Source organism: Bombina bombina, chromosome 7, assembly GCF_027579735.1.
Source record: "Bombina bombina isolate aBomBom1 chromosome 7, aBomBom1.pri, whole genome shotgun sequence".
Classification (NCBI taxonomy): Eukaryota; Metazoa; Chordata; class Amphibia; order Anura; family Bombinatoridae; genus Bombina; species Bombina bombina.
The window spans coordinates 132,710,731-132,725,934 of NC_069505.1; the positions used below are offsets into that span (position 1 = coordinate 132,710,731).

Sequence of the window (15,204 nt, forward strand, 5' to 3'; positions counted from 1 at the left end):
ACAGGCTCCAATGGGAGCCTCATTTCTTTCATGTAATTAGCAAGAGTCCATGAGCTAGTGACGTATGGGATATACATTCCTACCTGGAGGGGCAAAGTTTCCCAAACCTCAAAATGCCTATAAATACACCCCTCACCACACCCACAAATCAGTTTTACAAACTTTGCCTCCTGTGGAGGTGGTGAAGTAAGTTTGTGCTAGATTCTACGTTGATATGCGCTCCGCAGCAGGTTGGAGCCCGGTTTTCCTCTCAGCGTGCAGTAAATGTCAGAGGGATGTGAAGAGAGTATTGCCTATTTGAATTCAATGATCTCCTTCTACGGGGTCTATTTCATAGGTTCTCTGTTATCGGTCGTAGAGATTCATCTCTTACCTCCCTTTTCAGATCGACGATATACTCTCATATTCCATTACCTCTACTGATTCTCGTTTCAGTACTGGTTTGGCTTTCTACTACATGTAGATGAGTGTCCTGGGGTAAGTAAGTCTTATTTTTGTGACACTCTAAGCTATGTTTGGGCACTTTTATATAAAGTTCTAAATATTTGTGTTTAAACATTTATTTGCCTTGATTCAGGATGTTCAATATTCCTTATTTCAGACAGTCAGTTTCATTATTTGGGATAATGCATTTGAATAATCAATTTTCTTACCTTAAAATTTGACTTTTTTCCCTGTGGGCTGTTAGGCTCGCAGGGGCTGAAAATGCTTCATTTTATTGCGTCATTCTTGGCGCAGACTTTTTTGGTGCAAAAATTTTTCTTTGTTATTTCCGGCGTCATACTTGTCGCCGGAAGTTGCGTCATTTTTGACGTTTTTGCGCCAAAAATGTTGGCGTTACCGGATGTGGCGTCATTTTTGGCGCTAAAAGCATTTAGGCGCCAAATAATGTGGGCGTCTTTTTTGGCGCCAAAAAATATGGGCGTCATTATTGTCTCCACATTATTTAAGTCTCATTATTTATTTGCTTCTGGTTGCTAGAAGCTTGTTCACTGGCATTTTTTTTCCCATTCCTGAAACTGTCATTTAAGGAATTTGATCAATTTTGCTTTATATGTTGTTTTTTCTTTTACATATTGCAAGATGTCTCAGATTGATCCTGAATCAGAAGATACTTCTGGAAAATCGCTGCCTGATGCTGAATCTACCAAAGTTAAGTGTATTTGCTGTAAACTTGTGGTATCTGTTCCTCCAGCTGTTGTTTGTAATGAATGTCATGACAAACTTGTTAATGCAGATAATATTTCCTTTAGTAATGTTACATTACCTGTTGCTGTTCCATCAACATCTAATACTCAGAGTGTTCCTGTTAACATAAGAGATTTTGTTTCTAAATCCATTAAGAAGCCTATGTCTGTTATTCCTCCTTCTAGTAAACGTAAAAGGTCTTTTAAAACTTCTCATTTTTCAGATGAATTTTTAAATGATCATCATCATTCTGATTCTGATAATGATTCCTCTGGTTCAGAGGATTCTGTTTCAGAGGTTGATGCTGATAAATCTTCATATTTATTCAAAATGGAATTTATTCGTTCTTTACTTAAAGAAGTCTTAATTGCATTAGAAATAGAGGATTCTGGTCCTCTTGATACTAAATCTAAACGTTTAAATAAGGTTTTTAAATCTCCTGTAGTTATTCCAGAAGTTTTTCCTGTCCCTGATGCTATTTCTGAAGTAATTTCCAGGGAATGGAATAATTTGGGTAATTCATTTACTCCTTCTAAATGTTTTAAGCAATTATATCCTGTGCCATCTGACAGATTAGAGTTTTGGGACAAAATCCCTAAGGTCGATGGGGCTATCTCTACTCTTGCTAAACGTACTACTATTCCTACGGCAGATAGTACTTCCTTTAAGGATCCTTTAGATAGAAAAATTGAATCCTTTCTAAGAAAAGCTTACTTATGTTCAGGTAATCTTCTTAGACCTGCTATATCTTTAGCGGATGTTGCTGCAGCTTCAACTTTTTGGTTGGAAGCTTTAGCGCAGCAAGTAACAGATCATAATTCTCATAGCATTGTTAATCTTCTTCAACATGCTAATAATTTTATTTGTGATGCCATCTTTGATATCATTAGGGTTGATGTCAGGTATATGTCTCTAGCTATTTTAGCTAGAAGAGCTTTATGGCTTAAAACTTGGAATGCTGATATGTCTTCCAAGTCAACTTTGCTTTCCCTTTCTTTCCAGGGTAATAAATTATTTGGTTCACAGTTGGATTCCATTATTTCAACTGTTACTGGGGGGAAAGGAACTTTTTTACCACAGGATAAAAAATCTAAAGGTAAATTTAGGTCTACTAATCGTTTTCGTTCCTTTCGTCACAATAAGGAACAAAAGCCTGATCCTTCCGCTACAGGAGCGGTATCAGTTTGGAAACCATCTCCAGTCTGGAATAAATCCAAGCCTTTTAGAAAGCCAAAGCCAGCTCCCAAGTCAACATGAAGGTGCGGCCCTCATTCCAGCCCAGCTGGTAGGGGGCAGATTACGATTTTTCAAAGAAATTTGGATCAATTCGATTCACAATCTTTGGATTCAGAACATTGTTTCACAAGGGTACAGAATAGGCTTCAAGATAAGGCCTCCTGCAAGAAGATTTTTTCTTTCCCGTGTCCCAGTAAATCCAGTGAAGGCTCAAGCATTTCTGAAATGTGTTTCAGATCTAGAGTTAGCTGGAGTAATTGTGCCAGTTCCAGTTCTGGAACAGGGGCTGGGGTTTTACTCAAATCTCTTTATTGTACCAAAGAAGGAGAATTCCTTCAGACCAGTTCTGGATTTAAAAATATTGAATCATTATGTAAGGATACCAACATTCAAAATGGTAACTATAAGGACTATTCTGCCTTTTGTTCAGCAAGGGCATTATATGTCCACAATAGATTTACAGGATGCATATCTGCATATTCCGATTCATCCAGATCACTATCAGTTTCTGAGATTCTCTTTCCTAGACAAGCATTAACAGTTTGTGGCTCTGCCGTTTGGCCTAGCAACAGCTCCAAGGATTTTTACAAAGGTTCTCGGTGCCCTTCTGTCTGTAATCAGAGAACAGGGTATTGTGGTATTTCCTTATTTGGACGATATCTTGGTACTTGCTCAGTCTTCACATTTAGCAGAATCTCATACAAATCGACTTGTATTGTTTCTTCAAGAACATGGTTGGAGGATCAATTTACCAAAAAGTTCATTGATTCCTCAGACAAGGGTAACCTTTTTAGGTTTCCAGATAGATTCAGTGTCCATGACTCTGTCTCTGACAGACAAGAGACGTCTAAAATTGGTTTCAGCTTGTCGAAACCTTCAGTCTCAATCATTCCCTTCGGTAGCCTTATGCATGGAAATTCTAGGTCTTATGACTGCTGCATCGGACGCGATCCCCTTTGCTCGTTTTCACATGCGACCTCTTCAGCTCTGTATGCTGAACCAGTGGTGCAGGGATTATACAAAGATATCTCAATTAATATCTTTAAAACCGATTGTACGACACTCTCTGACGTGGTGGACAGACCACCATCGTTTAGTTCAGGGGGCTTCTTTTGTTGTTCCGACCTGGACTGTGATTTCAACAGATGCAAGTCTGACAGGTTGGGGAGCTGTTTGGGGGTCTCTGACAGCACAAGGGGTTTGGGAATCTCAGGAGGTGAGATTACCAATCAACATTTTGGAACTCCGTGCAATTTTCAGAGCTCTTCAGTCATGGCCTCTTCTAAAGAGAGAGTCGTTCATTTGTTTTCAGACGGACAATGTCACAACCGTGGCATATGTCAATCATCAAGGAGGGACTCACAGTCCTCTGGCTATGAAAGAAGTATCTCGAATACTGGTATGGGCGGAATCCAGCTCCTGTCTAATTTCTGCGGTTCATATCCCAGGTATAGACAATTGGGAAGCGGATTATCTCAGTCGCCAAACGTTACATCCGGGCGAATGGTCTCTTCACCCAGAGGTATTTCTCCAGATTGTTCAAATGTGGGGACTTCCAGAAATAGATCTGATGGCTTCTCATCTAAACAAGAAACTTCCCAGGTATCTGTCCAGATCCAGGGATCCTCAGGCGGAGGCAGTGGATGCATTGTCACTTCCTTGGAAGTATCATCCTGCCTATATCTTTCCGCCTCTAGTTCTTCTTCCAAGAGTGATCTCCAAGATTCTAAAGGAGTGCTCGTTTGTTCTGCTGGTGGCTCCAGCATGGCCTCACAGGTTTTGGTATGCGGATCTTGTCCAGATGGCCACTTGCCAACCGTGGACTCTTCCATTAAGACCAGACCTTCTATCGCAAGGTCCTTTTTTCCATCAGGATCTCAAATCCTTAAATTTGAAGGTATGGAGATTGAACGCTTGATTCTCAGTCATAGAGGTTTCTCTGACTCAGTAATTAATACTATGTTACAGGCTCGTAAATCTGTATCTAGGAAGATATATTATCGAGTCTGGAAGATTTACATTTCTTGGTGTTTTTCTCATCATTTTTCTTGGCATTCTTTTAGAATTCCTAGAATTTTACAGTTTCTTCAGGATGGTTTGGATAAAGGTTTGTCTGCAAGTTCCTTGAAAGGACAAATCTCTGCTCTTTCTGTTCTTTTCCACAGAAAGATTGCTAGTCTTCCTGATATTCATTGTTTTGTACAGGCTTTGGTTCGTATAAAACCTGTTATTAAGTCAATTTCTCCTCCTTGGAGTTTGAATTTGGTTCTGGGGGCTCTTCAAGCTCCTCCGTTTGAGCCTATGCATTCGCTGGACATTAAATTACTTTCTTGGAAAGTTTTGTTTCTTTTGGCCATCTCTTCTGCTAGAAGAGTTTCTGAATTATCTGCTCTTTCTTGTGAGTCTCCTTTTCTGATTTTTCATCAGGATAAGGCGGTGTTGCGAACTTCTTTTAAATTTTTACCTAAGGTTGTGAATTCTAACAACATTAGTAGAGAAATTGTGGTTCATTCATTGTGTCCTAATCCTAAGAATTCTAAGGAAAGATCGTTGCATTCTTTGGATGTAGTTAGAGCTTTGAAATATTATTTTGAAGCTACTAAAAATTTCCGAAAGACTTCTAGTCTATTTGTTATCTTTTACGGTTCTAGGAAAGGTCAGAAGGCCTCTGCCATTTCTTTGGCGTCTTGGTTAAAGTCTTTGATTCATCATGCTTATGTCGAGTCGGGTAAAACTCCGCCTCAAAGGATTACAGCTCATTCTACTAGGTCAGTTTCTACTTCCTGGGCGTTTAGGAATGAAGCTTCGGTTGATCAGATTTGCAAAGCAGCAACTTGGTCTTCTTTGCATACTTTTTTTTTTCATTATAAGATTTAAACTTTGTTTTGGGTGTGGATTATTTTCAGCGGAATTGGCTGTCGTTATTTTATCCCTCCCTCTCTAGTGACTCTTGTGTGGAAGATCCACATCTTGGGTAGTCATTATCCCATACGTCACTAGCTCATGGACTCTTGCTAATTACATGAAAGAAAACATAATTTATGTAAGAACTTACCTGATAAATTCATTTCTTTCATATTAGCAAGAGTCCATGAGGCCCACCCTTTTTGTGGTGGTTATAATTTTTTTTGTATAAAGCACAATTATTCCAATTCCTTATTTTTTTATGCTTTCGCACTTTTTTCTTATCACCCCACTTCTTGGCTATGCGTTAAACTGATTTGTGGGTGTGGTGAGGGGTGTATTTATAGGCATTTTGAGGTTTGGGAAACTTTGCCCCTCCTGGTAGGAATGTATATCCCATACGTCACTAGCTCATGGACTCTTGCTAATATGAAAGAAATGAATTTATCAGGTAAGTTCTTACATAAATTATGTTTTTCATGCCGTGAGACACGACAAACCACCTAGCGCAGGGGGCAAATAGTGCAGCGTTGGGCAGCAAAATAAATATATGTATATGTATATATACAAATATATGTATGTGTTGATTTGCGTATATATACATATTAACACATAAATATATATGTATATAAGCATATATATGTTTTAGAGTAAAACACAGTCCCCCATTCACCTCTGTGTAAAGGCACTTTTAGTGCCATTTTTCTTCTATCACCCCACATCCCCATACTTTAACCCCTTATAACTGATTCATGTTTTTAATTAAAAATGAAAGATGCTCATCTTTATTTTTAATTTTACAGAACTCTCTTTATTTTGGGGGCAATTGTTGCAAGTTTTAATTTTTAACCAGAGGTTTGATCTCTGGTTAATTGCGAATAGCACAAAATGAAACTGTGAGCTCTCTGGAGCATTAACCAGCCACTGGTTATTTAACATGCAACTGTAAAGGGGAAAATTTGCCCCTTTACGGGCACACTTTAAGATAGCGCCCCACTCGTAATCTGGCCAAAAATATATTAAATACTAATGTAATGATAATATAGCCCCGTAAAGGGTACTTCTCATTCCTATGCTCTCAAAATGTTTAATTAAATAATGAATTTTACTGCAATCCAATAGTCCCTGCCACTTGTTACATGACACTTTCATGTGTCCCTGATCTCCAGTTGTGAGAAATATATAAGGCAAATATTATTGAGGTAAAGGGTTTTGAAAGTCAGTTCAAAAGGCAAATACACCATTGATTAATCTGCATTTTTTTTTAAAACCATAATTGTCTGGCACCTAAAAAGTGATTAACTAGCACCTTAAAGGGACATAAAACCCAAAATGTTTCTTTCATGATTTATATAGAGCATACATTTGAAAACAACCTTCCAATTTACTTCTATTATCCATTTTGCTTTATTCTCTTGGTATCCTTTCTTTGAAGGCGCAGCAATGCACTATTGGGATCTAGCTGAACACATCAGTAAGCCAATCACAAGAGGCATATAGGTGCAGCCACCAATCAGTAGCTAGTTCCTAGCTCCTGAGCCTACCTTGATATGCTTTTTAACAAAGGATACCACCTGAATGAATCAAATTAAATAAAATAAGTAAATTAGAACATTGTTTAAAATGGTATGCTAGTCAAAAAAACAAATATTAGAAAATGACAATACATCAAGTACATTACTGAAAAAGAATATAATCTATCTGCGTAATTATACAGTAAGAGAAAGCAATATAATGCTATAACTCTATAGTGTATAAGCATTTCCTTATCTAAACCATGAAATACATTTTTGGGGGTTTAATGTCCTTTTAATATCCATGCTAAACTTGTCAAGACTTGATTTAAATATTAACTAAAGCTTATTGTAAATAGTATATTTCAGTTTCACAGAGAAGAGAATCAGCTGTATCTGATGTGAAATTATTATCAATATAAATGCAATGTCCTCTGCATTACCAGAAGTGACTGTATAAGGTTTAGTTCTTCAGGGGCTGGTAGGAAGGCAAACAATGGTCTATTGGTTTGTAGTTTTACTTGCTAAAATAAAGGTGGTGCCACCAATCCCAGTACCTTCCCAGTAGTGAATTGCTTCTCCGGAGCCTATCTAGGTATGCTTTTCAACAAAGGATACCAAAGAAACCAAGCAAATGAGATAATAGAAGTGAATTGAAAAGTTGTTACAAATTTAATGATTCAGATAGAGCATGCAATTTAAATTTTGCCTTTACCGTCCTTTTAACCTCCTTTAAGAAAATGTTGTTGCCAGCTCCAGTTCTTGCTAAACTGTATTCCAATATCACTGCTGTCTTCTCCAGGGATTCAGTCCGTGAGCTCTTTATCTCTATCAATCAATAACTCAGAATGGTTCACAATGGTAAAGTATTTCAATGCTCTTGAAAAAGGCAGTTGAACGGCTGAAAGATGTAGAGATTTTTAAAGCTCCAAAAAGTTTACAAAAAAAAACCCTTACGCGTTTCAGCCCTTCAACTGTCTTTTTTTCAAGAGCAAATAAAAGCATTCAATACAAACAGCTTTTTGAAGTAAAGTTATTTCCAGACATTAAGCTGTTATCCTTGGTCGGTATTTCTTCAATAAACAATACAAGATTTGATTTCCTTTCCATCTGTATTTTCCATTTGATGTTCTACTGGGTCTTTGACATAGTTTACCATTGTGAATAATTTCATTCCAAGGTATATCTGGAGATAGAGACAAAGACCTTGCAGACTGAATCCCTTGAGACACTTGCACCCCTACTGGAATACGGCTCTAATATCAGCTAAACAGTTCTTATTATTTTGTATACCCAACTATTTTGAGTGGGTTAACCAGTGTAGGAATGGTTTAATAAGGATTGTCTGGTGCCTAATAGCTGCCCACAGTAAGACAACCTTTGCTGTATACTTTTATTTAACCTGCATTGCGATAGTTTTATTTAACCATAAATTAATTTATACTACCAGGCATTAAAGTTAAAACATGGATTTAAAGGTAATCTTACTTTGTAGGATTGAGTAATTGAGCCAATGACACATAAATAATTTGAGTAGCTGTTTAAAAGGTCAATTTAAAAATGACTTTGCTAACCAAAATTCTGCCCATTCTCACAGTGTTTCTGACCAGCCAGCAGGCTAAGTCAGTGCTCTCCCGCCCACGCAGAGCCAACAGTGCCCTGGAGGAGTTAAGGAAGGGGAATATGGAACGGGAGTGTATAGAGGAGATCTGCAACTATGAAGAGGCCCGAGAGATCAAGGAGAATCCGGCTGAAACGGTAAAGAGTTTAGAAATTCAAGCTGTGAACAGCAGCAGTGAATGGAAAATGCAAATACTGTACAAAGTCTTAGCAAAACAGAGCAAGTACACAGCAGTGATACCAAATACAAAGCTAATCTACAACAGTTATTTCAAACAGAACCGACCAAAAGCAAAAAACAAGCAAGTTTACAGCAGCAATGACAAAACAGAACAAGAGTTAGATCATATTGCAGCTGTAAAGTTGACAACTTCTAGTAACAATTTGGTAACAGCCTTTATAAACTTTAATGCAGTTTTTTTTTTACTAGCAGTTGATAAGTTATGAATGGAATGTGATTAACCACATGTGTTCAGCATTTACTATAAACCCATAACTAATCTTACTGACTGTAAAACAGAATGAATATGTAGAAATACACCAGCAGGGAACAGCAGAACACCAGTAAGCAGAGTAACAGCAAATACAAAACATATTCCATCACTGTCCCGATTTTCGCGGGACAATCACGATTTTAGGGGTCTGTCCCGCTGTCCCGGGTTGCTTGCCATCTATCCCGCGTTTCTTTTCTTTAAACCTGTTTGAAAACAATAAAAAGATATATTGGAAAAAAAAAAAAAAAAAAAAAGTTGGCTTTTCTCTCCCACGGTTAGATACCTGTTAGATTCCCTGTGGAAAAGGAATGGTGTGTGGGTTAAGCAGGAGTAAGAAGGGCTGTATATCCTCTAACCTCAGGTAATGGTGACCTCTAACCTCTGGTAGTGATGACGTCTAACCCCTGGTGATAATACTAGCATGCCTTCAATTTTATAGGATCAGCAGTGCTAACACCAGGGTAACGAACAATGGCAGCCTCAGACTGCCAGCTAATGTGCTTGCCAACCCCAGGACCCCATACAATGAATTACAGATACCCATATATGCTGTAGTTGTTTTTTGTGTGTATATCTGCATGTATAAGTGTATGCTATGTAGTGTGTGTATCTGCATGTATAAGTGTAAGGTATGTAGTGTTTGTGTAAATCTGCATTTATAAGTGTATGCTATGTAGTGTGTGTGTATCTGCATGTATAAGTGTAAGCTATGTAGTGTGTGTGTGTATCTGCATGTATAAGTGTGCGCTGTGTAGTGTGTGTGTATCTGCATGTATAAGTGTAAGCTATGTAGTGTGTGTATCTGTATGTATAAGTGTGTATATAAATCTGCATGTATAAGTGTATGCTATGTAGTGTGTGTCTGCGTGTATAAGTGTAAGCTATGTAGTGTGTGTGTGTATCTGTATTATAAGTGTGTGTATCTGCATGTATAAGTGTATGCTGTGTAGTGTGTGTGTGTATAAGTGTATGCTGTGCTGTGTGTGTGTGTATCTGCATATATGTGTAAGCTATGAATGTTTGTGTATCTGCATGTATAAGTGTGTGTGTGTATCTGCATGTATTAGTGTATGCTATGTAATGTGTGTGTATCTGCATGTATATATGTAAGCTATGTAGTGTGTGTGTGTATCTTTATGTATAAGTGTAAGCTATGAATGTGTGTGTATCTGCATGTATAGGTGTGTGTGTGTGTATCTACATGTATAAGTGTATGCTATGTAGTGTGTGTGTATCTGCATGTATATATGTATGCTATGTAGTGTGTGTATCTGCATGTATATATGTAAGCTATGTAGTGTGTGTGTGTGTGTGTATCTGTATGTATAAGTGTATGCTGTGTAGTGTGTGTGTCTGCATGTATAAGTGTAATCTATGTAGTGTGTGTATCTTTATGTATAAGTGTATGCTGTGTTGTGTGTGTGTGTGTATCTGCATGTATAAGTGTAAGCTATGTAGTGTGTGTGTGTATCTGCATGTATAAGTGTAAGCTATGTAGTGTGTGTATCTGCATATATAAGTGTATGCTATGTAGTGTGTGTGTATCTGCATGTATAAGTGTAAGCTATGTAGTGTACGTGTATACGTGTATGCTGTGTAGTGTTTGTGTATCTGCATGTTTAAGTGTAAGCTATATAGTGTGTGTGTGTATCTGCATGTATAAGTGTATGTTATGTGGTGTGTTTGTATCTACATGTATAAGTGTAAGCTATGTAATGTGTGTATCTGCATGTGTAAGTGTATGCTATGTAGTGTGTGTGTGTATCTGCATGTGTAAGTATATGCTATGTAGTGTGTTTGTGTGTGTCTGTATCTACATGTATAAGTGTATACTATGCTGTGTCTGTGTATCTGCATATATAAGTGTATGCTGTGTAGTGTGTGTGTGTGTGTTTGTATCTGTCTATATTAGTGTATGCTATGTAGTGTGTGTGTGTGTGTATCTGTATGTATGTTTGTGTGTGTATCTACATGTATAAGTGTATACTATGTAGTGTGGGTGTGTATCTGCATTCGTAAGTGTATGCTATGTAGTGTGTGTTTCTGTGTATTTGAGTGTGTATATGTTTAGCTTCTGTTACTGTGCATTTTTGCTGACTTTAAAGGCCAGAATCTAGAATATTAATGGGGAATGCAGAGAGCCATTTTCAAGAATCTATTATTAAATGTCCAATTAAGATAAAAAATATCTAGCACTGTCTCTGCAAGAGCTCACATAGCTATACCAGTGGTTTGAGCTTGTGTTTGATTTGCTGCCTAAGAGTATTAAAATATATGACTTTATTTAGAATGTTATTTATATTACTTTGGTCTTATGATTTTTTTAAGCCCCATCCCTGCTCCTACCCACCACATATACATTTTTTGCCGAGGGGGGCGCAATGTGCCTCTTTTGAATTTTGAAATGTTGGGAGGTATGAATTATTACAATATACATTCCCAGTGACCACAGCTAACACAGGCAAGAGAGAGAGAACAAAAAACTAAACAAAACACACAGCACACCAATAATAAACTCGGCTAAAACAGCAAAAGCAGTTTTAACTTAAAGCACAGTGATTGCAAAACAGATTAAACACACAGTAATGTACCAGCACACACAGAAAGTTGCTAACAAACATATTGCACAGAAAGTGACAACAAGTACTAATGGAAAACATAGTGATTGCAAAACAGTATAAACATGCTGCAATACAACAGCAGATAAACATCAGTGGGATTGCAAATTACATAAACATTATCAATCACAAAGCAAAGTGACAGCCCAGAGACAGTATAGTGGCATCTGACACAAAAATAAAAAAATAATTAGTTACAACACACACAGAGTATGCAGAAAGCAAGTGACAGCACACACAGAGTATACAGAAAACAAGTGACAGCACACACAGAGTATGCAGAAAGCAAGTGACAGCACACACAGAGTATGCAGAAAACAAGTGACAACACACACAGAGTATGCAGAAAACAAGTGACAGCACACACAGAGTATGCAGAAAGCAAGTGACAGCACACACAGAGCATGCAGAAAGCAAGTGACAACACACACAGAGTATGCAGAAAACAAGTGACCACACACACAGAATATGCAGAAAGCAAGTGACAACACACACAGAGTATGCAGAAAGCAAGTGACAGCACACACAGAGTATGCAGAAAACAAGTGACAGCACACACAGAATATGCAGAAAGCAAGTGACAGCACACACAGAGCATGCAGAAAACAAGTGACAGCACACACAGAATATGCAGAAAGCAAGTGACAACACACACAGAGTATGCAGAAAGCAAGTGACAGCACACACAGAGTATGCAGAAAGCAAGTGACAACACACACAGAATATGCAGAAAGCAAGTGACAACACACACAGAATATGCAGAAAGCAAGTGACAGCACACACAGAATATGCAGAAAGCAAGTGACAGCACACACAGAATATGCAGAAAGCAAGTGACAACACACACAGAGTATGCAGAAAACAAGTGACAGCACACACAGAATATGCAGAAAGCAAGTGACAGCACACACAGAGCATGCAGAAAACAAGTGACAGCACACACAGAGTATGCAGAAAACAAGTGACAGCACACACAGAATATGCAGAAAACAAGTGACAGCACACACAGAGTATGCAGAAAGCAAGTGACAGCACACACAGAATATGCAGAAAACAAGTGACAGCACACACAGAGTATGCAGAAAGCAAGTGACAGCACACACAGAGTATGCAGAAAACAAGTGACAGCACACACAGAGTATGCAGAAAGCAAGTGACAGCACACACAGAGTATGCAGAAAGCAAGTGACAGCACACACAGAATATGCAGAAAACAAGTGACAGCACACACAGAGTATGCAGAAAGCAAGTGACAGCACACACAGAATATGCAGAAAACAAGTGACAGCACACACAGAGTATGCAGAAAGCAAGTGACAGCACACACAGAATATGCAGAAAGCAAGTGACAGCACACACAGAGTATGCAGAAAACAAGTGACAGCACACACAAAGCATGCAGAAAGCAAGTGACAACACACACAGAGTATGCAGAAAGCAAGTGACAGCACACACAGAGTATGCAGAAAGCAAGTGACAACACACACAGAGTATACAGAAAGCAAGTGACAACACACACAGAGTATGCAGAAAGCAAGTGACAGCACACACAGAGTATACAGAAAGCAAGTGACAGCACACACAGAGTATGCAGAAAACAAGTGACAGCACACACAGAGTATGCAGAAAGCAAGTGACAACACACACAGAGTATACAGAAAGCAAGTGACAGCACACACAGAGTATGCAGAAAACAAGTGACAGCACACACAGAGTATGCAGAAAACAAGTGACAGCACACACAGAATATGCAGAAAGCAAGTGACAGCACACACAGAGTATGCAGAAAGCAAGTGACAACACACACAGAGTATGCAGAAAGCAAGTGACAGCACACACAGAATATGCAGAAAGCAAGTGACAGCACACACAGAATATGCAGAAAGCAAGTGACAGCACACACAGAATATGCAGAAAGCAAGTGACAGCACACACAGAGTATGCAGAAAGCAAGTGACAGCACACACAGAGCATGCAGAAAACAAGTGACAGCACACACAGAGTATGCAGAAAGCAAGTGACAGCACACACAGAGCATGCAGAAAGCAAGTGACAGCACACACAGAGTATGCAGAAAACAAGTGACAGCACACACAGAATATGCAGAAAGCAAGTGACAACACACACAGAGTATACAGAAAGCAAGTGACAGCACACACAGAATATGCAGAAAGCAAGTGACAACACACACAGAGTATACAGAAAGCAAGTGACAACACACACAGAGTATACAGAAAGCAAGTGACAACACACACAGAGTATACAGAAAGCAAGTGACAACACACACAGAGTATACAGAAAGCAAGTGACAGCACACACAGAGCATGCAGAAAACAAGTGACAGCACACACAGAGCATGCAGAAAACAAGTGACAGCACACACAGAGTATGCAGAAAGCAAGTGACAACACACACAGAGTATGCAGAAAGCAAGTGACAGCACACACAGAGTATGCAGAAAGCAAGTGACAGCACACACAGAGTATGCAGAAAGCAAGTGACAGCACACACAGAATATGCAGAAAACAAGTGACAGCACACACAGAGTATGCAGAAAACAAGTGACAGCACACACAGAGCATGCAGAAAGCAAGTGACAGCACACACAGAGCATGCAGAAAGCAAGTGACAGCACACACAGAGCATGCAGAAAACAAGTGACAGCACACACAGAGCATGCAGAAAACAAGTGACAGCACACACAGAGCATGCAGAAAACAAGTGACAGCACACACAGAGCATGCAGAAAACAAGTGACAGCACACACAGAGCATGCAGAAAGCAAGTGACAGCACACACAGAATATGCAGAAAGCAAGTGACAGCACACACAGAGTATACAGAAAGCAAGTGACAGCACACACAGAATATGCAGAAAGCAAGTGACAGCACACACATAGTATGCAGAAAGCAAGTGACAACACACACAGAGTATACAGAAAGCAAGTGACAGCACACACAGAGTATGCAGAAAACAAGTGACAGCACACACAGAGTATACAGAAAGCAAGTGACAGCACACACAGAGCATGCAGAAAGCAAGTGACAGCACACACAGAGCATGCAGAAAGCAAGTGACAGCACACACAGAGCATGCAGAAAGCAAGTGACAGCACACACAGAGTATGCAGAAAGCAAGTGACAACACACACAGAGTATGCAGAAAGCAAGTGACAGCACACACAGAGTATGCAGAAAGCAAGTGACAGCACATACAGAGTATGCAGAAAGCAAGTGACAGCACATACAGAGTATGCAGAAAGCAAGTGACAGCACCCACAGAGTATGCAGAAAGCAAGTGACAGCACACACAGAGTATGCAGAAAGCAAGTGACAGCACACACAGAGTATGCAGAAAACAAGTGACAGCACACACAGAGCATGCAGAAAGCAAGTGACAGCACACACAGAGCATGCAGAAAGCAAGTGACAGCACACACAGAGTATGCAGAAAGCAAGTGACAGCACACACAGAGTATACAGAAAGCAAGTGACAGCACACACAGAGTATACAGAAAGCAAGTGACAGCACACACAGAGTATACAGAAAGCAAGTGACAGCACACACAGAGTATACAGAAAACAAGTGACAGCACACACAGAGCATGCAGAAAGCAAGTGACAGCACACA

At 39.1% G+C, this 15,204-nt stretch overlaps 1 protein-coding gene across 1 annotated transcript in view; it reads left to right on the forward strand.

Moving 5' to 3' along the window:
* F2 (coagulation factor II, thrombin) overlaps positions 1 to 15,204 on the forward strand; it is a 102,944-nt gene that overhangs the window by 4,330 nt on the left and 83,410 nt on the right. Inside the window, exon 2 of the mRNA XM_053720311.1 lies at positions 8,440 to 8,600. Within this exon, the coding sequence (XP_053576286.1) occupies positions 8,440 to 8,600 (161 nt within the window). The remainder of the gene's footprint in view (positions 1 to 8,439; positions 8,601 to 15,204) is intronic.